General features: G+C 51.7%; 1 protein-coding gene across 1 annotated transcript in view; it reads left to right on the top strand.

Annotated features, from left to right (window-relative positions):
- The window catches only part of CFAP100 (cilia and flagella associated protein 100), a 48,184-nt gene extending 26,742 nt beyond the window's left edge, over positions 1 to 21,442 (top strand). Inside the window, exons 9-16 of the mRNA XM_057555747.1 lie at positions 139 to 171; positions 248 to 374; positions 2,387 to 2,435; positions 2,513 to 2,670; positions 17,966 to 18,101; positions 19,200 to 19,405; positions 20,383 to 20,476; positions 21,191 to 21,442. Of these exons, the coding sequence (XP_057411730.1) occupies positions 139 to 171; positions 248 to 374; positions 2,387 to 2,435; positions 2,513 to 2,670; positions 17,966 to 18,101; positions 19,200 to 19,405; positions 20,383 to 20,476; positions 21,191 to 21,304 (917 nt within the window). The 3' untranslated portion in view covers positions 21,305 to 21,442. The remainder of the gene's footprint in view (positions 1 to 138; positions 172 to 247; positions 375 to 2,386; positions 2,436 to 2,512; positions 2,671 to 17,965; positions 18,102 to 19,199; positions 19,406 to 20,382; positions 20,477 to 21,190) is intronic.
- Positions 21,443 to 23,768: the final 2,326 nt, after the last annotated feature.

Here is a 23,768-nt window from a genome sequence, read left to right as displayed (position 1 = left end):
GCTCAGCCCACACACTCCTGGGAGAATTGCCGGCTCTCAAAGCAAACCTTGCCCCTGCTGCTGAGGGGGCCCTCGGGGAGGGTCCTGGGGAACCCTGTGCCCCTGAGCCACCTGAGGCTCCTCCCTTGCTTCCTGTAGGGCCAGAGGTCAAGGCCCAGACGGGCCTCAGAGGTATGTAGCTGCCCCAGGCTGGGGGGGCCCTGCTCCGGGCTGGGGCACGTGGACAGCCCTCCTCTGCTTCCTCCAGAGGAGCAGGGCCCAAAGAAGCCTGCCAGGCTCCTGCAGGTGGCGCAGCTAAGGCAGGTCCCGTCCGGCACTCTCCACCACCAGCAGGGCACCCAGCCCAGTGTGCCTGGCAGGCTGGACCCCAGAAGGTGAGTGGGCTTGGTGGGGGGGGGCGACGGAGGTGACTGGCCTGCTGCGGAGCGGTCCCCAGTGGCTCTGGCCAGGGGCACCCCGGCTTGGGGGAGAGGGTGAGGAGGGCCTGTTTCTAGCCTGGACGGTCTGGAGTCAGACTTAAGCCTGAAAAGCAAGATGTTTCCCAAGCAAAGCTTTCTTTTTCTCTGATTTGGTGAACTTGAGCCTGGGGTGGCCCAGTTGGGCGCTGGTGGGACAGACACAGATGAAGCAGCCAGGTGGGCGCCTGGGACAGGACGCACCTGCCCATGCCCTCTGTGGCAGGAGTGCTGGCTGGCGGCTGGGAGAGCCCCCGAGCCTTTCAAGAGAATCAGGAAGTCTGGATTTTCATATAAAAGTCCCAAATTTTAATTGTGACAGTTACTTTTAGGTCTTTTAAAAAACACGGTAAGGGACAAACAGAAATCAAACAGATCCAGACCTGGTGACTTGCCGCGTGGTCCCTCCGACACCCACCTCTGGGACCACCAAGCCCCCCTGCGCTCTCCTGGGTCTCTTCCTGCAGTGCCCTGACACCCCCCCTCCACCCCCGCTGTTCTCCAGCTGTGACAGGTGACAGCGGGACAGACCTCCTGCCCCACTCCCTCCTCCCTGTCCCCTCGCTCCTCCAGCCCAGCCACCCCAAACCCCGGCCCCTCCTGCGGGGCTGCCCACGCGGCGGGGTGGAGACTGGGGCACTGAGCAGCCAGGCAAAGCGGGAGCCCTGGCTCTGCTTCCAGCACCTGCCCTCGGGGCCAGGGCTGCAGAGGCCAGGAAGTTGCAGCAAAGCACTGCCATGGTCGCACTTAGACCTTCTGTTACTTTCTTCTCTGATACTGTAGTGTTATTGACATATCACCGACTGCACAAGCCAGGCACACGCAACAGGTTAACCGTGGTCCCTGGAACCCCTGTCGGTGGTGCTGTTTCCAGCTGAAGAGGTTACATGTGTGTGCTTCCTCGCCCTGGGTTGCCCTCAGCCCTGGAGCTCCCAGTGGCAGGCTCCTGTCGGGACAGACCCTGAAAACAGAGGTCTGGCCCCGCCCTCTACTAGCCATGTGACCAGGGCCACTGAGCACGTGTGGGCAGGTCGTGGGCTGCACAAGGCACTCGGCCGAGAGGGCAAGTGGGGGCTAACGTCCAGCCCAGCCCCGGGCTCTGTCCTCCTGGAAGGAGGATTCTTAGAAGGGCACCTTCTGGGCCGAGAGTGTCCTAGCGGTGACCCTGGCAGGTGACTGGCTCTCTGGGCAGCACGTTTCTCATTTGCCGAATGGGCGTCAATGTGCACACGGGCTGGGGCACAGGCCTGGGAGTGTGTTAGCTGTCGGCGTGGGCCCTGCGCTGTCACCTCCGTACTTCACGAAGGTCGGGGCCTGGAGTCTCTCAGGCCTCGGCCCAGCTTGCCCCGGCTGCAAGCCGCCCTCGCCAGCTCCGGGGCCAGCAGAACCTGCGTGTCTGCTAGGGTGCAGGCTGGAGCAGGCCGGGAGGGGCGACGAAAGCACGTTTGAGGTCGGTCCAGGGCCCCCTGCAGTGTCACGGCCCAAGCAGCCTTTCCTGTGGCCTCTGGGCCCGCCCAGCACGGTCCCTGCCCCGTGGCACGCGTGTCACAACAGCTGTGCGTGGGACCAGCAAGGACACGTGCCACGGCCGAACCTGACAGAGGAGGTGGGGAGAAGAGGCCCACGGTGAACGGGGAGCCGCAGGTGCACAGCTGCCGAGCACCTGGAGTGCGGGAAGGGGCCGGTGGGGCGGGAGCAGAGCCGCCTCGGGACGGGGGCTCACAGGCCCCGGGAGGACGCGAGCTGCAGCCTGACCGGAACAAGAGGAGCTAGTTGGGTGCTGACACTCTGCCCCTGGCTGCTGTGTGACAGCCGGGGGCTGAGGAGCCTGGCGCCACCGCCTCGGCCACCTGAGGGACAGAGGAGGGGACGAGGGGCGGGCAACACCAGGCGTCACGCCCTCAGGCCTCCCCGACCCCGTGTCTCCGCAGGGCCCGTTCTACCCTCCCCGTGCAGGAGGACCCAGACGGCGCCGGGGAGGTCAGTGCCCGCTCTGGGCGGGGGCCACAGGAGCCGGGCCCGCACCGTCCAGCAACCCCACGTGGCTCTGGTTGCAGGAGCGGGAGCTGGAGCTGTACTTCACAGAGCCCCAGCAGCTCCTGGATGTCTTCGTGAAGCTGGAAGAGCAGAACCTCTCGCTGGTCCAGAACACCCAGGAGATGGAGGAGGCCTTGGAGGAGCTGAGCTTCACCCTGAAAAACACCCAGATCCGCATGTAGGTCTCAGGCCGCCGGGCGCCCGGGCAGCGAGGGGGCTCGGTCACTGGCTTTCATCCTGGGGCCTCCCACAGCAACTGGGAGCTGGCTGTGCACTCCCCACCCTGTGCATGGCTTCAGTTGCCCTGCCCTGGCCTCAGTTTTCTGGAAAGCTCCATCTGAAGACTTAAGGCCTGGCTCTGGGGAGAGGGTGTGTCTTCTTGGGCAGGGGGCTGGGGTTGGGAGCAGGTCAGGCCCCTCCCCACCCTGGAGCAGCCTGTACCCAGAGGGGGAAATCTCCAAGGACCTCTCGCGCAGGGGCTTATTGCTGACACTAGGCCCCCCAGAGCTGGTCTGGGCAGGGTCAGGCTGGGGCACCACGCGAGGCCTGCTGGGAGCCAGGAATCATCCATTTATTCCCGAACAGTGACTAAGCACCTATTCTGGATCAGGCTGGGGTCTAGGCTCTCCAGGGATAAGGTAAGGCCCTGCCTCATGAGCTGACAGCCCATGGGAGCAGACTTAGAGGCTCACAGATTTGACTTGTAGGTAGTAACACATGCTAGGAGGAAAAGAAAGAGTGATATAAGAAGGAGGCCAAAGTGGAGTGTCGCAGCAGATGGGAGAGGGTAGGGGAGGCTTCCAGGGGAAGGTGTCCTTTAAGCCAGGCACTTCCTGAGCGATGGAAAGCCACACGGAGATCTTGGGGGAAGAGGGCTGCACGCAGAGGGAAAGCACGTGTAAAAACCCTGAGGTGGGAGCCAGCCCAGGGCTATGATGTCCCAGGGGAACCATGTTCTTGAGTGCGCATGTCTTGCTGGCCTGCATCCTGCCTTGGAGAATTTCCTACTGAGAGTCTCCAGAATAATACAGAAACTTAAGCTCTCAGGAAAGACTGTTTCCTTGAACCTGGGAGGTGGCAGAGGTACAAACAGAGATGAGCTGGGGAGAGGCAGGCGGCCTCCCAGACTCCAAGAACCTGGTAGAGGACGTACACATGCAACCCATATGCCTCATAGCAGAATCCTGGAGGGGCTGTCTGGTAGCTGGTCTTCAGCCAGCTGAGCCATCCCCAAGATCACCAACAGTTTATTTCCAGGGCAGTCACAACCCATATGCATTTAACTTCCATGAACTCAACCATCGTTTCTAAAAAAAAAAAAAGGAAGAAAGAAAAAAGAAAAAGAAAACTTTGGAACTTCCCTGGTGGTCCAGTGGTTAAGACCTCGCCTTACATTGCAGGGAGTGCAGGTTCGATCCCTGGTCGGGGAGCTAAGATCCCACATGCCTCACAGCCAAAAAACCGAAAACTTAGAAGCAATATTGTAACAAATTCAGTAAAGACTTGAAAAATGGTCCACATCAAAAAAATCTTTAAAAAAAACACAAACTTTAAAAATATAACAAATAAACAATTTGAGTAGGCCTGTCTATTAAGGAAATTTTATCAATAATTAATAACTTTCCATGGGCTTCCCTGGTGGCGCAGGGGTTGAGAGTCTGCCTGCTGGTGCAGGGGACGCAGGTTTGAGCCCTGGTCTGGGAAGATCCCACATGCTGCGGAGCAACTGAGCCTGTGTGCCACAACTATTGAGCTTGTGCTGTAGAGCCCGCGAGCCACAGCTACTGAGCCCACATGCCACAACTACTGAGCCTGTGTGCCACAACCGCTGAGGCCCACACGCCTAGAGCCCATGCTCCACAACAAGAGAAGCCACCGCGATGAGAAGCCCATGCACTGCAACAAAGAGTGCCCCCCACTCGTGGCAACTAGAGAAAGCCAATATGCAGCAACGAAGACCCAACACAGCCAAAAATAAATAAATAAAAATTAAAAAAAAAAACCTTCCAAAACACGAGTTACCAGGGCCAGATGGATTACTGGTGAATTCTACCAAACATTTAAGGAAGAGATAACAATTTTCTACAGTCTCTTCCAGATGATAGAAACAGAGGGAATACTTCCTAACTCCTTCTCTAAGACCAGCATTCAGCGTTAACCTACCTAGTAACAAAACCAGACAAAGACATTACAAGAAAAGTACAGTATCTCTCATGAACAGAGATGTAAAAATCCTCAACAAAATATTAGCAAATTAAATTCAACAATGTATAAAAAGAATTATACACCACGATGAAGTGAGATTTTTCCCAGGTATGCAAGGCTAGTTTAACATTTGAAAATCAATTAATGTAATCCACCACATCAATAAGCTAAAGACGAAAAAAGCACATGATCATATCAATAGATGCAGAAAAAGCATTTGATAAAATCTAATACTCATTGATCATAAAAACCCTCAATAAACTAGGAATAGAGGAGAATTTCCTAAACTTGATATAGGATGTCTACAAAAGCCCTACAGCTAACATCATACTTAAAGCTTTCTTGCTAAGATCAGGAACAAGGCAAGGATGTCCTCTGTCACCACTCCTTTTCAACATCATACTAGAAGTCCTAGCTAATGCAGTAAGGCAAGAAAAGGAAATAAGAGGTATACAGGCTGGGAAGGAAGAAATAAAACCTTCTTTGTTCACAGGACACATGGTCATCTGTGTAGAAGAAATGAAAGAATCAACAAAAAATCTGGAACTAGTAAACTATTATAGCAAGGTTACAGAATACAAGGTTAATATACAAAAGTCAATCACTTTCCCATATATTTGCAATGAACAAGTGGAATTTGAAATTGAAGATATATTAGCATCCCCCAAAATGAAATGCTTATATAGCTAACAAAATATGTAAAAGGTCTATGTGAGGAAAGCTACAAAATTCTGATAAAAGAAAGCAAGCCATGTTTATGGGTAGGAAGGCTCAATATTGTCAAAATATCGGTGCTTCCCAACTTGATTTATAGATTCAATGCAATCTCCATCAAAATCTCAGCAAGTTTTTTTATGGATATTGAAAAACTAATTCTAAAATTTATGTGGAGGCAAAAGACCTAGAATAGCCGACTCAGTATTGAAGGAGAAGATCAAAGTTAGAGGACTGACACTACCCAACTTCAAGACTTAATTGGCAAAAGAATAGACATAGAGATCAATGGAACAGAATAAAGAACCCAGAAATAAACCCACATAAATGCGATCAACTGATTTTTCACAAAGGGACAAAAGTCGTACGATGGAGCAAGGATAGTCTTTTCAACAAATTGTGCTGGAACAACTGGACACCCACATGCAAAAAAAAAAGAATCTAGGTACAGACTTTACACCCTTCACAAAAACTAACTCAAAAATGGATCACAGACCTACATCTAAAATGCAAAACTATAAAACTAGAAGAAAATACAGGAGAAAACCTAGATGACCTTGGGTACGGTGATGACTTTTTAGATACAATGCCAAAGAAGACAGTCTGTGAAAGAAAGAATTGATAAGGTGCACTTCATTAAAAATTTAAAATTCAGCTTTATGAAAAGCAATGTCAAGAGAATGAGAAGAGAAGCCAGAGCCTGGGAGAAGACATTTACAAAATATATGATAAAGGGCTGTTGTCCAAAATATACATTGTTAAAAATTTAATATTGTTAAAAATTGTTAAAATTTTAATATTGTTAAAATTTCACAATAAGAAATAAACAACCTGATTTTAAAAATGGGCCAAAGATCTGAACTGTCACCTCATCAAAAAAAAAAAAGTCAGATGATAAATAAACACATGAAAAGATGCTTGGCATCATATGTCCTCAGGGAAATGCAAATTAAGACAACAATGAGAGGGAATTCCATGGTGGTCCAGCAGTTAAGACTCCGAGCTTTCACTGCCGAGGGCTCCGGTTCTATCCCTGGTCGGGGAACTAAGATCCCACAAGCTGTGAGGCGTGGCCAAAAACAAAAAACAAAAATCAAAACCGAAATACCATTACACAGCCATCAGAATGACCGAACTCAGAGCACTGACAGCATCAGGTGCTGGTGAGGCTGTGGGGCAACGGGAACTCTCATCAGTGATGGTGGGGATGCCGCATAGTGCAGCCACTTTGGAGGACAGCTGGGCAGTTTCTAACGAAACCGAACGTACTCTTACCTTAGGATTCAGCAGGCATACTTCTTGCTGTTTACCCAAGGCGTTAAGATCTTATGTCTACATAAAAACCTGCACGTAGATGTTTATAGCAGCTTTAGTCATAATTTATTCAAAACCTGAAAGCAACTAAGATGGCCTTCAGGAGATACAACCAGACAGTGGAATGCTATTTGGTGCTAAAAAGAAGTGAACTGTCGAGCCGTGAAAAGACATGGAAGAAACTTAACTGCATATGACGAAGTGAGAGGAGCCAATCTGAAGAGGCTACAAAACCGTATGGTTCCAACTATACGACATTCTGGAAAAGGCAAAACTATGGAGACAGTGAAAAGATCAGTGGTTGCCAGGAGTTGGGGGGAGGAGGGATGAATGGGGGAGCACAGGATTTTTAGGGCAGTGACAATACTCTATGTGACACCACAATGATGGGTAAAGCCCACATCCATAGAATGTACACCACCAGGGGTGAACCCCAGTGTAAACTATGGATTCTGGGTGATAATGATGGGCCCATGTGGGTTCATCAGTTGTGGTAAACGGACCACCCTGGCGCGGAATGTCAATAGTGGGGGAGGTGGGGGGCAGGGGAAATTCGGGAAATCTCTGTACCTTGCACTCAGTTTTGCTGTGAACCTAAAACTGCTCTAAAATATGAAGTCTGTATTAAGAAACATATACAACAGCAGATGAGCAGTGTATTCCCACAGGGGAAGCAAGAGTGGCCGTGTTAGAGACGGTGTCCTGAAACTCTCAGGAGCGCCGCAGTGGAGTCAGGCAGAGCAGCCCAGGGCTGGGCTCACAACACGACACCAGCAGGCGAACGGAGGGACCGTGCGGCCTGCCCACAGCACTCTCAGTAGGTGTCCACCGCTGCTGTGACAAAGTAGTGCAAACCGAGGGCCTTAAAGCAACCCAGAATTATTCTCTTACAGTTCTGGAGGCCAGAATCGCGAAATGGGTCTCACTGGGTTAAAACCAGGGTGTCGGCAGGGCTTCGTTCTTCCCAGAGGCCCTGAAGGAGAGCCCTTTTCTGGCCTTTTCCAGCTTCCAGAGGCCCCCTTGCCCTTGCATTTTCAAGCCAGCAATGCCAGTGGAGGCCTCCTCACCTCACATTGCTTGACCCTCTTTCCTGCCTCTGTCTTCCGTTTACAAGGACCCTTGTGATTACAATGGGTCCAACCAGATAATCCAGGACCATCTCTCCATCTCAAGGTTAGCTGGCTAACAGCCTTAATTCCGTCTTCAACCCTGGTTCCCCCTTGCCAGGTAATGTAATATATTCACAGGTTCGTGAGATTAGGGCATGGACATGTAAAGGGGGCCGTTACACACCATAGAAATCTACTGAGCAGTAAAAAGGAACAGACTATCAAGCCAGGCAATGATGCGGGTGAACCTCACACACATTATCCTGAGGGAGAGAAGCCAGGCACCGGAGAACACCTACTATCTTATTAATCGGGAGGGCTAGAACCAACTATGTTTGTGATCCATTGCTGCATCGCAAATTACCCCAAAACTTGGTGGCTCAGTCTAATACACGTTTATTATCTCAGGCTTTCTGTGGCTCAGGGACCTGTGCACGGCTGGGCTGGCTTCTCTGCTCCGGGGCCTCACGGGGACTTCTGTCCGGGTGGAGGCTGGGCTGCAATCATCCCAAGGCTCTGAGCTCTGAGCTCCGAGCTCGTTGCACACGGCTGCTGTCAGGATTTGGTTCCTGGCTGGTTCTAGGCCAGAGGCCACCCTCAGTCCCTGCCACGTGGGCTCCTGGATATGGCAGCTTGCGTGCAAGCCAGAAAGCCAGCGGAGAGAGTCTCCTAGCAAGATGGAAGTCAGGATCCTCTGTAACCTGGTCACAGAAGTGACGTGCTACCCACACTCCACTGGTGAGAGCAAGTCGCTGAGTTCAGCCTGCGTTCAGGGTGTGAGCATCTCGGAGAAGCCAAAATGAATGCAGACTTCAGCCCATCAGGTGCCTTTGGCTGGGGCAGGGGAGGGAGGAGACCGAGGGGCACAAGGAAGTTTGGGGGCGTGAAAAGGCCCTGTACCTTGATTATGCTGGTCCTTACACAGCGTGTACATTTGTCTAGCCCCGCCGTACACACAAAATAGTACATTTCTGATACGTAAAATTAAACCGCAACCACAAAATATTATTTGGTGAATTCAGGACCTTTTAAGGCTGACTTGGCCAGTCGCGTCTGTACATTGACTGGGCGTGTAAGGTCACAGGACGAGCGGACAGGGCATCGTATATTCTCTGTCAGGGAGGACTGTCAAGGGTACCGCGTGTGAGGAGTCGTGTGCGACCCTGAGGGTGAACACCTCCTTGAATTGCACGCTGGCTCCCTGACTTCCTCCCTCAGGTCCCAGCCCTCTCCCTGCTGTGAGCTGGTTGAGACGCTCACTCCCTGGGCCCTCCATTGAGGGCCAAGGAGAGCCCAGACCGGGAAGACGGGCCCGAGACACACAAGAGACACAGGACAGGCCGAGGTAAGGACAGAGCCTGAGCGCCAGGGTCAGTTCTGTGTCTCCAGACAGGGCAGAGGTGATGGGACCAGAGAGAAGCCAAGCGGAGGTGCTCCAGCCAGAGGGAAACTGAGCCCCTCCCAGTTCTGCCATAGTGACCGCAGGAGCAGAAAAGAGAAATTAAGCCTCAGTCGCTTCCTGGAAACCACGCAAACCTTCCTCCAAGAAGGACCAGCCCAACCAGGAAGTCAGAAAATGCGCAGGAAGGAGTCCAGCAGAACCCCAGACAGCGTCGCTGGAGGTGAGGGTCAGCCCGGCAGTAGCTGGGGCCACCAGGATGAGGCCAGCCACACCCAGCAGAAAGCACTTGCCCATGCCGACCTCGCCTGAGGCCACACGCCGTGTAGGCTGAGTCTTGGCAGCCACGCGAGGCACCTGCAGCCCATGACTGCCGCTCAGACGTGGAAACAAGACTCCATGGCCCGGCGGAGACCAGCCGGCATGTCAGCCTCCAGCCCAGGCTCCATCCCGACACTCAATCAAAGCGACACAACTCACCTTAGGTCCCGGGACTGGATGTGCACTGACTTCCAGCTCTAAAGAGAAGCAAACAAAAACTGTCATCGGGGGCTTCCCTGGTGGCGCAGTGGTTGAGAATCCACCTGCCAATGCAGGGGACACGGGTTCGAGCCCTGGTCTGGGAGGATCCCACATGCCGCGGAGCAACTAGGCCCGTGAGCCACAACTACTGAGCCTGCGCGTCTGGAGCCTGTGCTCCGCAACAAGAGAGGCCGCGATAATGAGAGGCCCGCGCACCGCGATGAAGAGTGGCCCCCGCTTGCCGCAACTGGAGAAAGCCCTCGCACAGAAACGAAGACCCAACGCAGCCAAAAATAAATAAATTAATTAATTAATAGATAATTTAAAAAAAAACAAAAACTGTCATCGGAAACATGAGAAAAAACATTCACGAAGGGGATGAGTTTGAGAAATCCTAGTAAACGTAGACACTGTGAGAATTAGGGGAACGTCTTAATTCCTCTCTTGAGAGGCTTCACCCCCGCCGGGGAAAGAGCCGTTGGGCACAGCGAAGCCCACTGGGGTGAAGAGCATGACGAGGACTGAACACGGCGGCAATCAGGCGGGCAAAGCGGGCAGTAGGCTGGGGCAGCTACCAGAGCTCCAAGGAGAAGAACAGGTGGCACTGCGGGAGAAAGGGCAGGGCCCAGGGAGACGCCTGCAGGTGCCGAGTGGGAGGAATTCCAGGCGCCAACAGACGGAAGGCAGGAGAGACAAAAGCCAGTGCACCGGCAGGTGAAAACCGCCCTGGGCTGAACCCAAGGCCCAGGTGCAGGGAGAGGAGCTCCCACTGGACACCTCCACGGGGGTAAGAACGAGAAGAAAAAGCTAGGATGCTGGAGCAGACAAGGAAAACAAACAAAACCCAGGTCCTGTAAAGGAACCAGAGCCAAGCGTGTGTCATTCGTTGCCTCCAGAATCCTAATGCCAGGGTCTAGGCGAGCACGGCTCTCAAGTTTGAGGGGTGAGAAGGGTCTCTTCATTTTTTTTCTTTTTTATTGTGGCAAAATCCACGTAAAATTTACCATGGTAACCATTTTTAAGTGTGTGGTTCTGTGGTATTAAGTACATTCACAGTGTTGTGCAGCCGTCACCTCCATCCATCCCTGTGACTCTTCATTTTGTAAAACTGCAGCTCTGTCCCCACTAAACACTGACCCCCCTCCCCCTCCCCAGCCCCTGGCTCCCACCATCTACTTTCTGTCTCTGTGGACATGACTGCTATAGGGCCCTCATGTAAGTGGAATCGTACAGTATCTGTCCTTCTGTGTCTGGCGTAGTTCACTGGGCATAATGTTCTCAAGGTCCATCTGTGTTGTTGCAGGTGTCAGAATGTCCTTTTTTTGTCAAGGCTGAATAATATTCCATTGTGTGTGTAGATCACATTTTGTCTCTCCATTCATCTGTTGTTGGACACTGGGATGCTTCCATGTTTTAACAATTGTGCATAATGCTGCTGTGAACATGGGTGTACAAATATTTAAGACCCTGCTTTCAGTTCTTTGTGGGTATATGCCCAGAAGTGGAATTGCTGAATCATATGGTAACTGTAGTTTTAACTTTTTGAGGAACTGTTTTTCAATGTGAAAAGGCCCTATACCTTGATTATGCTGGTCTTACACAGCATGTACATTTGTGAAGCCATATCAAATGGTATACATAAAATGGGTACATTTCTGATATGTAACTTAAACCTCGATAACAAAATATTATTTGGTGAACTTAGGAGTATTTTGAAGATATGTCATTAGGTGGGTTAATGTTTATAATGTTTATAATTGTTAGATCTTCTAGCTGTATTGAACCTTTTATTAATATATAATTTATTAATACATAATGTTGTTCCTTGTCTCTTGTAGCCTTTTCTGATTTAAAGTCTGTCTGATATTAATATGGCCACTCCTGCTATCTTTTGGTTATATTTGCATGGAATACCTTTTTCATCCTTTGACTTTTGACCTGCTTGTATCTTTGGATTGTGAGTCTCTGATAGGCAGCATCTAGTTGGGTCATGTGTTTTGACCCATTCTACCAATCTCTGTCTTCTGATTAGAGAGTTTAATCCATTTACATTTAAAGAAATTACTAATATGGAGGGACTGACTTCTGTCATCATGCTATATCGAGCTTTATAGCTCTTTTTTTAAAATCTCTCATTTCCTGCATTACTGTCATTTTTTTGTGTTTAGCTGATCTTTTTTTTGTAGTGAAATAGTTACATTCCTTTCTCATTTCCTTTTGTGTATGTTTTATAGCTCTTTTCTTTGTGGTTGCCATGGGGATTACATTTACTAACCTAAAGTTATAAATAACACTCAAATTTGAATCTATATCAGCTTAACTTGAATAACATACAAAAACTGCTCCTTTACAGCTCCGTCCCTACCCCTTTTGGTTGCTGATGTCTTCATACATTGTGTGCCCCCAAACATAAACTAATAATTCTTTAAATGCATTAGTCTCTTAAATTATGTAGAAAACAAGATTTGGAGTTACAAACCAACAAGTTTCAGTAATATTAGTTTTTACACTACTGATTTTTCTTCTTTAAATGTATTAGTCTTATAAATCATATAAATAACAGAAAGTACAGTTACAAGCCACTGTTACCATAATACCGGCTTTTGTACTTGCTCATGTATTTACCTTTCCTGAGATTTTTATTTCTCCGTGTGGCTTCAAGTTACTATCAGTAACCGTTCATTTCACCTGGCAGGACTCCTCTGGGCATTTCTTGCAGGACAGCTCTAGTGGTCACCAACTCCCTCAGCTTTTGTTCATCTGGGAATGTCTTGATTTCTTCACTTTTAAAGGACCCTTTTGCCAGATGTAGGATTCATGGTTGACATTTTTTTTTTCCTTTGAACACTTTGAATATATTGGCCTTCTGTCTTCTAGCCTCCACAGTTTCTAATGAGAAATGTGCTGAAAATCTTAGTGAAGATCCTTTGTATGTGGTGATTTGCTTCTCTCTTGCTGCTTTCAAGATTCTTTGGCTTTTGATTATCCTGTGATAGTTTATTATAATATGTCTCAGTGTAGGTCTCTTTGACTTCCTTATACTTGCAGTTCCTTGAGTTTCTTGGATGTTTATATTCATCCAGTTTGGAAACTTGTCAGCCATTACTTCTTCAGATATATTCTCCGCCTCTTTCTCTCTCTTCTCTTTCTGTGACCCGCACAGTGCATATATTGGTCCTCTTGTTGTCCTACAGGTTCCTTAGGCTTTGTTTGCTTTTCTTCAGTCTTTTCCTTTCTGTTCCTCAGCCTCCATAGTTTCCATCGTCCTCTTTTCAAGATCACTGATTGTTTTTTCTCCCTGCTCAAATTTGCCTTTGAATCCCTGTAGTGAATTATTTATTTCAATTATTGTGTTTCTTAGCTCCAGGTTTTCTTTTCTGATTTCTTGTTAAGCTTTCTACTTCTTTGTGGATATTTCCATTTTGTTCACACATCATTTTCTTGACTTTCTCCACATCTTCTTTTAGTTCTTTGAGCACCTTTTAACACAGTTTTTTAAAAGTCTTTGTGGTATACCTGCCATCATGTTTTTTTAAGGAACAGTTTGTTTGTTTCTCCTGTAAATGGGCCATACTTTCTCATTTCTATGTGTGCCTTGTGAACTTTTGGTAAACCCTGAATATTTGAGTCTAATAATGTGTTAACTCTGGAAATCACATTCTGTCTCTTCCCCAGAGTTTTCTGTTTATTGTTGCCATTGTTTATTGGTTTTGTTTTTTTTTTTTTTGATTGTTGTACGCTATCTTTGTGCTGAGAATCAGCCTGAGGTGTAAACTTAAGGTCTCAGGTCTTTTCTGAGACTTTCCCTTGTCTTGTGTGACCCCTTTCTAATTTTCCTCCCATATATGTTGCTTTTTAACGCCTTTGTCCTTTAATGTCTGGCTCTCAAAAGAGGAAAGAAGCAAAAAATGAAGTGGGTGCGGGGATATTTCCAGTCCTTTAACTGCCCTGGAAGTCAAGTCAACCAGAGGGAATCAGAAGCAGCAATCAGTGATCAAAGCAGAGATCCTGAGATTTGGAGGGCAGGGTCTTTTTCGCACACCCTGGTTCCTGCGAGCGGTGTGCAAGGTGCTCCAGGAACAACACCTGCACAGATGCTGCCACAGGGATGGAGGTGGGGGGGATAGGTAGCTGTTACTGTGCTCAGTGCTGAAATGGACAGAAATGAACACAGTTTTACATCAGAGTCTTCCCCTAGAAGCTGCAAGCCTCAGCAGACTCCAGAGTTACAGAAGAACTCCGTCACATTTCTACCAGTGCAACAGTGGTCTGGACGGGGAGGTAGACGCCTGGGACTTCTCCCATCTTCCCCTACTTCAAAATATGTTATCTTTGTTCTTTTTGCTGCTGTTTCTGCAGGAATATGGTAACTCCTTCTCTTTTGCATGGCCTTTGAATGACGTTTATTCACATTTGGTTGTGCTTGCTTCTCTCTCTCTCTCTCTTTAATACCAGTTCAGTAAACTTTCTGAGTATATGCCCCCAGGTATCTATGAAGGGATTCTCTTTCTTGTTACCTCCTAAAAAACCTATTATAACGTCTCCAGTTCAGCCCAGGGGCTCTAAGAAAATTTCAAACACATAAACATATACAAAAGTAGAGAGGCGGGACTTCCCTGGAGGTCCAGTGGTTGAGACTTCGCCTCCCAGTGCAGGGGGTGCGGGTTCGATCCCTGGTCAGGGAATTAAGATCCCACATGCCTCGGGGCCAAAAATTCAAAACGTAAAAACGGAAGCAATATTTTAACAAATTCAATAAAGACTTTAAAAATGGTCCACATCAAAAAAAAATCTTCAAAAGTAGAGAGGTTGGTATAATGAGTCTCCAGGATCCCATCAAAAGCTTCACCAGTGATCAACTTGTAGCCAATCTCCCTTCACCTAGACCCCACCCACTTCCCTATGTCCCATATTATTTTTATAAATTTATTTATTTGTATATTTATTTTTGGCTGTATTAGGTCTTCGTTGCTGTGTGCAGGCTTTCTCTAGTTGCGGCGAGCAGGGGTTACTCTTTGTTGTGGTGCACGGACTTCTCATTGCAGTGGCTTCTCTTGTTGTGGAGCATGGGCTCTAGGCGCATGGGCTTCAGTAGTTGTGGCATGCAGGCTCAGTAGTTGTGGCTCACGGGCTCTAGAGCGCAGGTGCAGTAGTTGTGGTGTATGGGCTTAGTTGCTCCACGGCATGTGGGATCTTCCCAGACCAGGGATCAAACCCATGTCCCCTGCATTGGCAGACAGATTCTTAACCACTGTGCCACCAGGGAAGTCCCTCCCATATTATTTTGAAGCAAATTCCAGGCGTTGTATCATTTAATCTTTAACTATTTCAATAGATACTTCTAAAAAGATGAGAGCTCTTTAAATTAACCACAATACCATCATATCATTAAAAAAAGTAATCCTTAATATTGAATATTCAAAATCCATAAACGGAGTTTTTCAATCATTAATTTGAATTAGAATCTAAATAAGATCAATACTCTGCAATCAGTTGTATCTTTAAGTCCCTTTCAACCCATAGGTTCCCTCCCTGTGTGATCACTTTTTTGGTGGCAAAATGCTCCTCAGATGCTGTGCATTGGATTCCCCCAGGGATCTTGCTTTTTTTTAAATTTTAGTATTTTTAAAAATTGAAGTATAGTTGATTTACAATGTTGTGTTACTTTCTGCTCCACAGCAAAGTGATTCCGCCACACAAATATATATATATATATATATATATATTTTTTTTTTAAAATATTTCTTTCCATTATGGTTTATCACAGGATACTGAACATAGTTCCCTGTGCTCTACAGCAGGACCTTGTTGTGTATCCATTCTGTATATAGTAGCTTAGATCTGCTAACCCCACACTCCCACTCCACCCCTCCCTCAACCTCCTCCCCCTTGACAAGCACAAGTCTTTTATCTCTGTCTGTAGTCTGTTTCTGTTTCGTAGATAGGATCATTTGTGGCATATTTTAGATTGCACATATAAACGATGTCATATATTTGTCTTTCTCTTTCTGACTTACTTCACTTTGTAGGATAATCTCTAGTTGCATCCATGTTGCTGCAAATGGTATTATTTCATTTTTTTTTTTTTACTTTTTGGCCACACCCTGTGGCATGTGGGATCTTAGTTCCCCGACCAGGGATTGAACCCGTGCGCCCTGCATTGGAAGCACGGAGTCTTAACCACTGAACTTCCAGGGAAGTCCTGTTACATTCTTTTTTATGGCCGAGTAGTATTCTATTGTATATATGCACCACATCTTCTGTATCCATTCGTCTGTCAGTGGACACTTAGGTTGTTTCCACGTCTTGGCTATTGTGACTAGTGCTGCTGTGAACGTGGGGGTGCATGTATCTCTTTGGATTAGACTTTTGTCTGGATATATGCCCAGGAGAGGGATTGCTGGGTCACATGGTAGCTCTGTTTTTAGCTTTCTGAGGATCCTCCACACTGTTCTCCACAGTGGCTGCAGCAGCTTGCATTCCCGCCCACACTGTAGGAGGGTTCCCGGGGATCTTGTTAAGTGAAGTCTCTAGTTGGGCAGGTCCTGGGTGGGGCCTGGACCCTGCGTTTCTGACAGATGTGCTGGTGATGTGCACGCTGGTCTGAGAGGACCGACGCTGAGCAGTGTGGCCCTCATGCCCTGCATTTCCTGAGTCTTTTCTCCTTTCCCAGTGGGATCTGGTGGAAGAGAAAAGCCTGTGACCCAACCATTTGACATTTAAAGAGAACTAGTGGGGAAAAGGTACCTTTTTATCCCAATTACCTGGCGAAGAAACAGAACAACAAAATTACCCCCCGGCCCCCAACCTGGTCCATGTAACAGAGGTGCCGGCTGCAGGGTCACTCATGGGTCCAGGCACTGGACGTAGAGGAAGCTTTACAAAACAGGCTAGAACCGAGTGCAGTCTTGTACCCTTAGGAGATGCATCCCTGACCCCAAACGCACCCGCCCTTGTGGTGGGCACTCAGGGTTGGGGGGGGGTCCGGCCTCTGTTATTGTCCCGGGCAACCTGCGTGCACCCCGCGAGGGCCCGGGGGGAGGGTATGTGTGAGCTGCGTGTGGCCTCTCAGGCCATCCGCCTCTGAGAGCCCAGGAGAGCTGGCCAGACCGGGTCAGGATCCCTCATGCTCAGGCTTCTGACCTTAGCCCCACAGCCATGGGGCTGCAGCCTGGGGGGGCACCGGGAGACTGAGGCCCGTAGCCCTGTGGTGGTGCCTGTGACAGACCGGTGGCCCCCAGTGGGCAAAGGAACAGCAGCCCATTGGCACTTGGCCTATAAACGAGAAAATGTCAGTAGGTTCCATCAACCAATGGGCAGAGCCACAGAATCACCGTAGGGGAAAGGGGCACCTCTAGGCCTCCCGGCACTGCTGGCTGCGTGGCCAATGCGCTGCTCACTCTGGCCGGGACTTGCATGCAGCTGCCCATGCGGGATGGCCCCTCGACAGCCCTAAGAGCCAGGATTCCTGCTCCAGAAACCCCAACGTACAACGGTCAGTGTCTGCCATGATTGTGAAAGATTAAAAAAAAAATTTAATATATTCTTTCATGTAAAAGTTGATTGTTGCTATCCTATTCCTAAGAGAATTGAAAACATGTCCTCACAAAGCCCTGTCCTGTCAATGTCCATAGCAGCATTATTCCCCAGAGCCAAAAGGTGGAAACTACCCAGATGTCCAGTGATGAATGAATCCATTAGCACAGTGTGGTCTCTCCACACAATGCACTATTGCAGTCATAAATGGACCAAGTGGTCACAGAAAGGAATGAAGCTCTGATACGCGCTACACACGGACAGACCTGAAAACATCATGCTGAATGAAAGAGCCAGACACAAAGGGACAAATGTCGTGTAGCTCCATGTTAATGAGATATCCAGGAGACAAAGTAGGGGAGATGGAAGAGTGGGAGTGACCGCCTGGGTTTCTCTCCAGGTGGTGAAAATGTTCTAAAATTAGATTATGGTGATGGTTGTGCACCTTTGCAACTCTACTAGAAACAACTGAATTGTACACTTGAAAAGAATTTTATGGTGAATTATACACCTCAATAAGGCTGGTTTTTGTTTTCGTTTTTTTTAGTGTGGATTGTTAAAGATCTTACCTTTTCCTCCTGCATCTCACCAGCGCCTCTGACCCTGGGCCTCACCCAGCCCTCAGCATGCGGCAGAGGCCAGCAGGCTGAGAGAGGTGCTGGTCCCCCATGCAGGGACCGGGAGGTCAGCCAGCTGAAGCAGTGGATCGCCGCGCTGATGATGTCCATCGCCAAGGAGGAGGAGAAAGCCGCGGAGCTGGAGCTCAAAGCCCGCATCTTCCATTTTGGCGAGTACAAGGGTGATCAGGAGGTAGGGCCCCTGGATGGACAGAGGGCTGCCCGTGGGCGGTGGTGGGCAGAGGGCACGTGGCCACAGGCCAGGGTGGGAGGGTGGCGGCATTCATGGGCACCTGCTGGGAGGGGGCCCAGTGCCCAGAGCTTGGACGGTGGGAGAGTGAGGCCCTGGGGACGTGGTGCTCTGGGGCTGCCGTGGCCCCTTGCCACCGTCCAGGCTCTGGGCCTGACCCAGGGGCGCCACTGCACAAGGCCGTTGGCCCCAGACCAGAGCCAGCCATGTATTCACACCCCGTGACAGGCAGCTCCCCGACACACCTCCTCTATCCCGTGCTTCCTTCAATGACTACATCAGCTGCTTAAACACACACAGTGTGTCTGGAAGTGACCCTGCCGGGAGGAAGGCAGGTGCATCCCCAGCCAGGCTGGGAGGGTGAGGGAGTTCTGAGGGCACAGAGGCCAGGGGTGTGTCCTGGGACCGGGACCGGGCACACCCCTCCTGACAGCATGCCCGGGGCCCAGGGTGTGGACCTGGCTTCCTCGTTCATTCAAATTCCTGTTGAATGCCTACTGTGCGCCAGGCACCGGGCCAGGCGCATGGGATGCCCCGAGAGCAGGCCTCCTGCAGACTAGTGGGCGCTGGCTGTGCCCTGGGCCTGCTGTTCCTCTTGTAGCCACCCCGTGGGACAGGGGTGTTGAGTTTTCTGAATGCCAGGACAGGCTGAGAGAGGGGAGTCCGCCTGCCCAGGGCTACACAGAAAGCAGGTCACAGAACGTGGTCCTGGGGGAAGCTGAGGTCAGCACGGGGGCAGAACAAGGAGGGCTCCTGGAATAGGGGACTGGGCCTCAGTGGGCACCCCGAGGCCCAGGCATGAGCCCCAGTAGGTGCCGGGACTCCGGATCTGGCTGACCACAAGAGGGCCAAGGGGTCAGGCACTCTGGCCAAGAGAAGTCCAGGCGTCCATTTCTGCCCCCACCCTGCTTCCCGAGCCCACTGCCTGGCGGGCAGGGCCCTGGGAGGTCAGCCAAGCCGCAGTGAGAGGTCTGGCCGGCTGTGGCTCGGGGCCGGCCCAGGCCCGCGTGGCCACACTGGAGGGGGCCTCCCGCCTCGCAGGACAAGCTGCTGGAGAGCCTGACCCGCAAGGTGCTGGACGTGTACCGGCACTGTGTCGGCAGCCAGCAGGAGTCCAGCCTGGGCACCGTGAAGATGCTGGCCGCCATCGAGCGCCAGCTGGACGAGCTGCTCGAGAACCTGGAGCGGGTGCCCCAGGCGAGGCTCGAGCAGGCCGAGAAAGCCAAGGAGAAGGAGCGCCGTCTGAGGTGGGGTCCCGCAGGTCCCGCAGCTGTCTCTCTGCGGGAGGGCCCGGGGGGCGAGGGACCCTCACACCGCTGGCCCGGCTCTGGGCGGGCCCTGAGGACAGAGGCCGGACGCGGCCCTGCCTGCGGAGCTCCCGAACCAGGGGCAGGACCTGGTGCTGCATGCTGAGGGAGGGGAGCCGGGGTCTGGGGGCGTCTGGGGGTCCAGACGGGGCAGCACACTCAGCCCGATGGAGAAAGTCCCTCTTTGGGGCGTGTGGTGGCATCAGGGGCCTGGGAGCCAAAGTGAGGGTGCGGCCAGCCGGCCTCGCCTCCGGGGACAGGGGACGGTGACAGGCGCTTTGCTGGCTGGACCGGAGGGGGAGGGGCTGCACTGCCAGAGCCCGGGGTGGGGGGCGGTGGAGGGGGAAGGGGCCGGCTCGGGAGCAGCTGAGGGGAGCCGAGGTCAGCAGGGGATGCCCGGCTCCGAAGGGAGGCCCGTGGAGCTCCCCACAGGCCCAGTGGGGTGCAGGCCAGTCCATGGCCACCTGGCTCACTCGGTCCTAGCAGAGCCCCGAGACACGGTCACCTGCAAACAGCCCTGTCTCTGCCACATGCACAAGGGCTCTTCCCGTGTGTCCCTGGACCCTGCTTGAGCAGGCACTGGACAAAGGTTTGACGGCCACAAGTACAGAGGAGGACACGGGACTCTAGAGCCTGCTGGGGCCTGGGCCTTCAAGGGTGGCGATGGGCGAGGGGATCTGTGACCAGGGACGAGGAGCTAGGAAGTCGGGTCTCCCGGGGGGATGAGCCCAGAGCCGCGACCCACGAGGAACAAGGGTCAGAAGCCAGGCCCTGACCCCTGGCAGGGCGGTGGGGGGAGTGGGCAGTTTTCTCAGAAGATGGAGGGCTGTGGCCTGAGGGCCGTGTGGGAGGGAGCTGGTGACTCAGTGGCCTTCCCTGGGCCTCTAGTGATGAATCCCTCTCTTGCTGCCACCCAGACTCCGGGAGGAGCAGCTAAAGCTGCAGAAGCAACTGCAGGAGGAGCGTCTGCAGCGGGCACAGGCCCGGGCCCAGGCCGAGGTCAAGAGGAAGGTGGGCAAGGTGGCCCTGAGGAGGCGCGGGGGCCTGGGAGGGGTGATGGCTGCAGCACCCCTGGCTCGCCCCCTTTTGCAGATGCTCTTGCTGAGGTCCTGGGCGGGGGAGATGGGCCCGCAGAGCGGGGTCAGGGCGGAGCAAGTTCTCCCGTTCCGGGCCCGCCGCCCCAGATGCCCCTCCGGACCTGCTTCCTCCGGGTGCCCTCCCAGCCCTGCCCGGCTGCGGGCCCTCCGCCCAGAGCGCTGGCGCCCACAGCTCAGCCCCCACCCCGGGTCCCACCTAGTTCCAGCCAGGCCGCAGGCCAAGGTCATCACCCCTCAGCAAGGCCCCCAACCGCTGCGTCCTCCGCCACAGCAGATGGGCTGGAGCAGCCTCTGGCCTCGGGCCCTGGCTTCAGGATGCGTGGTCCCTAAAGCAGGCCTGGGCCTGAACACGCCCCCAGCACACATGAGGACACTGCGGGGTCTCCCGCGATCCTTGCGGCAGGAGACGCGGGCCCTCCAGCCTGGCGTTTCCGCTGACTTTCCAGGGTCCCCCCTTCTCATCCCGGGGGGCAGGCCCGGTCCAGGCTGGGTAGACTTCCTCCCCGAGCGCTCACAGCGGCCCCGGCCCGCCCGCGGAGCGCGAGTGGCCGCGCGTGACCTGGGGGGCTGGCACGGGCCCCGGGCTCGGAGGTCGCGGCGCAGGCTCACGGCGTCGCCCTCCGCACAGAGGGGCAGGAGGCTGGTGTGCCGCTCGCGGCCGCCCGCCCTGAAGAGCAAGGAGGAGTCCGCGCCCGAGCTGGCGGTCAAGGGCACGCGGGAGCAGCTGTTCTTCTTCACGTAGCGCCCGGCCGCCTGCCGGCTAAGGAGCAGCAGAGGCGGCGGCGCTGGCGCGACAGGGTGCGGCGGGGCTGGCGCCGTGCCCCCCGCTCCCGCGCTGCCCCTCAGCCTCGCGCGAAATAAAAGCTGTGTCGCTCTGGTACCTCGAGGCCTGTTTCAGAAGGCGGACGCTGTAGCAAAATGTCGGTCTCCCCTCAGTCGTCATTTAAATCAGCAGATAATGAGAGAGCAGCCCATTTTGCATGTCAGTTCAATTAGCTGCTGAGACAGAGAGCTCCTTCCTGAGGTGAGGCTTGGGATAAAGCCCAGCTCCACCCTGAGGTGAGGTGGGGACAAAACCCAGCTCCACAGTGGGGTGAGGGTGGGATCAACCCCAGAACCAGCTGAGATGAGATGTGAGATCAACCCCGGTTCCACCTTGAGGTGAGACTTGGGATCAACCCTACCTCTACCCTGCTGTGAAATGTGGGATAAACCTTAGCTCCAACCTGAGGTGAGGTGTGGGATCAATTCCGTTTCCACCTGAGGTGAGGTGTGGGATGAATTCCGTTTCCACCTGAGATGAGGTGTGGGATCAATTCCGTTTCCACCTGAGGTGAGGTGTGGGATCAACCCTAGTCCCCACGAAGTTGAGGTGTGAGAACAACCCCAGTTATATCTAGGTGAGATGTGGGATTGACCCCAGTTCTTCCTGATGTGAGTTGTGAGATTAAACACTGCTCTACCTGAGCTGATGCGGAGGATCATCTTCAGCTCCAACCTCAGGTGAGGTGTGGGATCAACTCCCTTTCCACCTTGAGGTGAGGTGTGGGATCAGTCCCCTCTCTCTGTGAGGTGAGGTACGGAATCCACCCCATTTCTCCCCTGGTATGAGATGTAGGATCCACCCCAGCTGCACCCAATTTGACATGTGGAATCAACCCCAGTTCCACACTGATACGAGATGTGCAATCAGCCCTAGCTCCCCACTGAGTGAGGTGTGGGAACAACCCAATTCTCCCTGAGGTGAGGTGTCTAATCAACCCAGATTCCACCCTGAGGGGAGATGTGGGATCAGCCGCAGCTCCGCCATGTGGTGAGGTGTGGGATTAACTCCAGCTCCCTTGGAGGTGAGGCTTTGCATCAACCCCAGCACTGTCCTGAGTTGAGGTGTGAAGTCAACCCCAGTTCCACCTGAGGCGAGATGTGAGATCAGCCAGAGTTCTACTTGGGGTGAGATGAGTTAAACCTCAGTCCTACCTGAGGTGAGGTGTGGCATCAACTCCAGTTCCACCTTGACTTGAGGTGTGGGATGAACCCCAGTTCTACCCTGGGGAGAGGTGTTGCACCAGCTCCAGCTCCACCTTCAGGTGATAGGTGGGATAAACCCAGTCCCACCTTGATGTGAGGTCTGTGGTCAATCCAGCTTCACTCTGGGTGAGGTGTGGGATCAACCCCATTTTCATTCTGGAGTGATTTATGAGATCACCCCAGGTCCATCTGTATGTGAGACCTGGTTCATTAGCCCAGAGTGATTGGGCAAGAATTGTCTGTTGGATGGAGAAGAATGAATATACATAGAGTATTTATTGCAGACAGTGAGTGTGCCTGGATTGAATGTTGAATTAAAAAGTTTTCTTTCTAAAGAGTAAAAACTGGATTTTGCAAAATGAGTGTATCTGAGAAGTTGGTTATTTGAACACATCATCTGTAAATAGTGGTTTTTAAATGCACACAGTGAGGGTGCAAGTAGGTATATCTGAATGGTATTGAGTGAGTCATAAGGCGTGAAGGCTGGATTGCACAGAGTGTGGGTGGAAATAGTGGCTGTTGAATAAGTCCTGAGACTCCCTCTGGCAGGGTGTCCTCGTTGGGTGGGGATGGGTGGGGACCATGAAGACACGGGGTGGGGTCAGATCTTAGAGGAGCTGCCAAACAGCTCTGTCCCTGTTCCTTCCCTGTCCAGGAAAGGGAACCCCCAGCGCATTGAGTGGAGAATCAGTAGGAGGGAAGAGGTCTCTGGGTCACAAATAGGACTGCTTATATATTGTTATTTTAGGGTCCATTTTGTTAATGTGTGTTTTCACTAAGAAATCACCAATTTCCTCTAGATGTTTAGTTTGCTGCAATATGTTTCTCTTATTCTACAGAATTGTCGCATTTAGTGAACAAATACTTTATTATTAACGGAAATCCATATTTTATTCAGTTTACCTTTATTCTACCTTTTCTGTTCCAGTATCCCATCCAGGGCACCACATGACATGTAGTCGTCATGTCTGTTTAGTCTCTTCTGGGCTTTGACAGTTTCTCAGACTCACCTTGTTTCTCTGACCTTGACAGTGTGGAGGAGGACTGATCAGGTTGGTGTTTTTCTTGTGATTAGACTGGGGTTACGTGTTTTCAGGAGGCAGATCACAGAGGTCAAGTGCTTTCTCATCACTTTATATTAAGGGAATAGGCATCAAGGCAACTTATCACTGTTAATC

This window comes from Balaenoptera acutorostrata, chromosome 10, assembly GCF_949987535.1.
Source record: "Balaenoptera acutorostrata chromosome 10, mBalAcu1.1, whole genome shotgun sequence".
Lineage (NCBI taxonomy): Eukaryota > Metazoa > Chordata > Mammalia > Artiodactyla > Balaenopteridae > Balaenoptera > Balaenoptera acutorostrata.
This window is presented reverse-complemented; position numbering and strand designations above follow the sequence as displayed.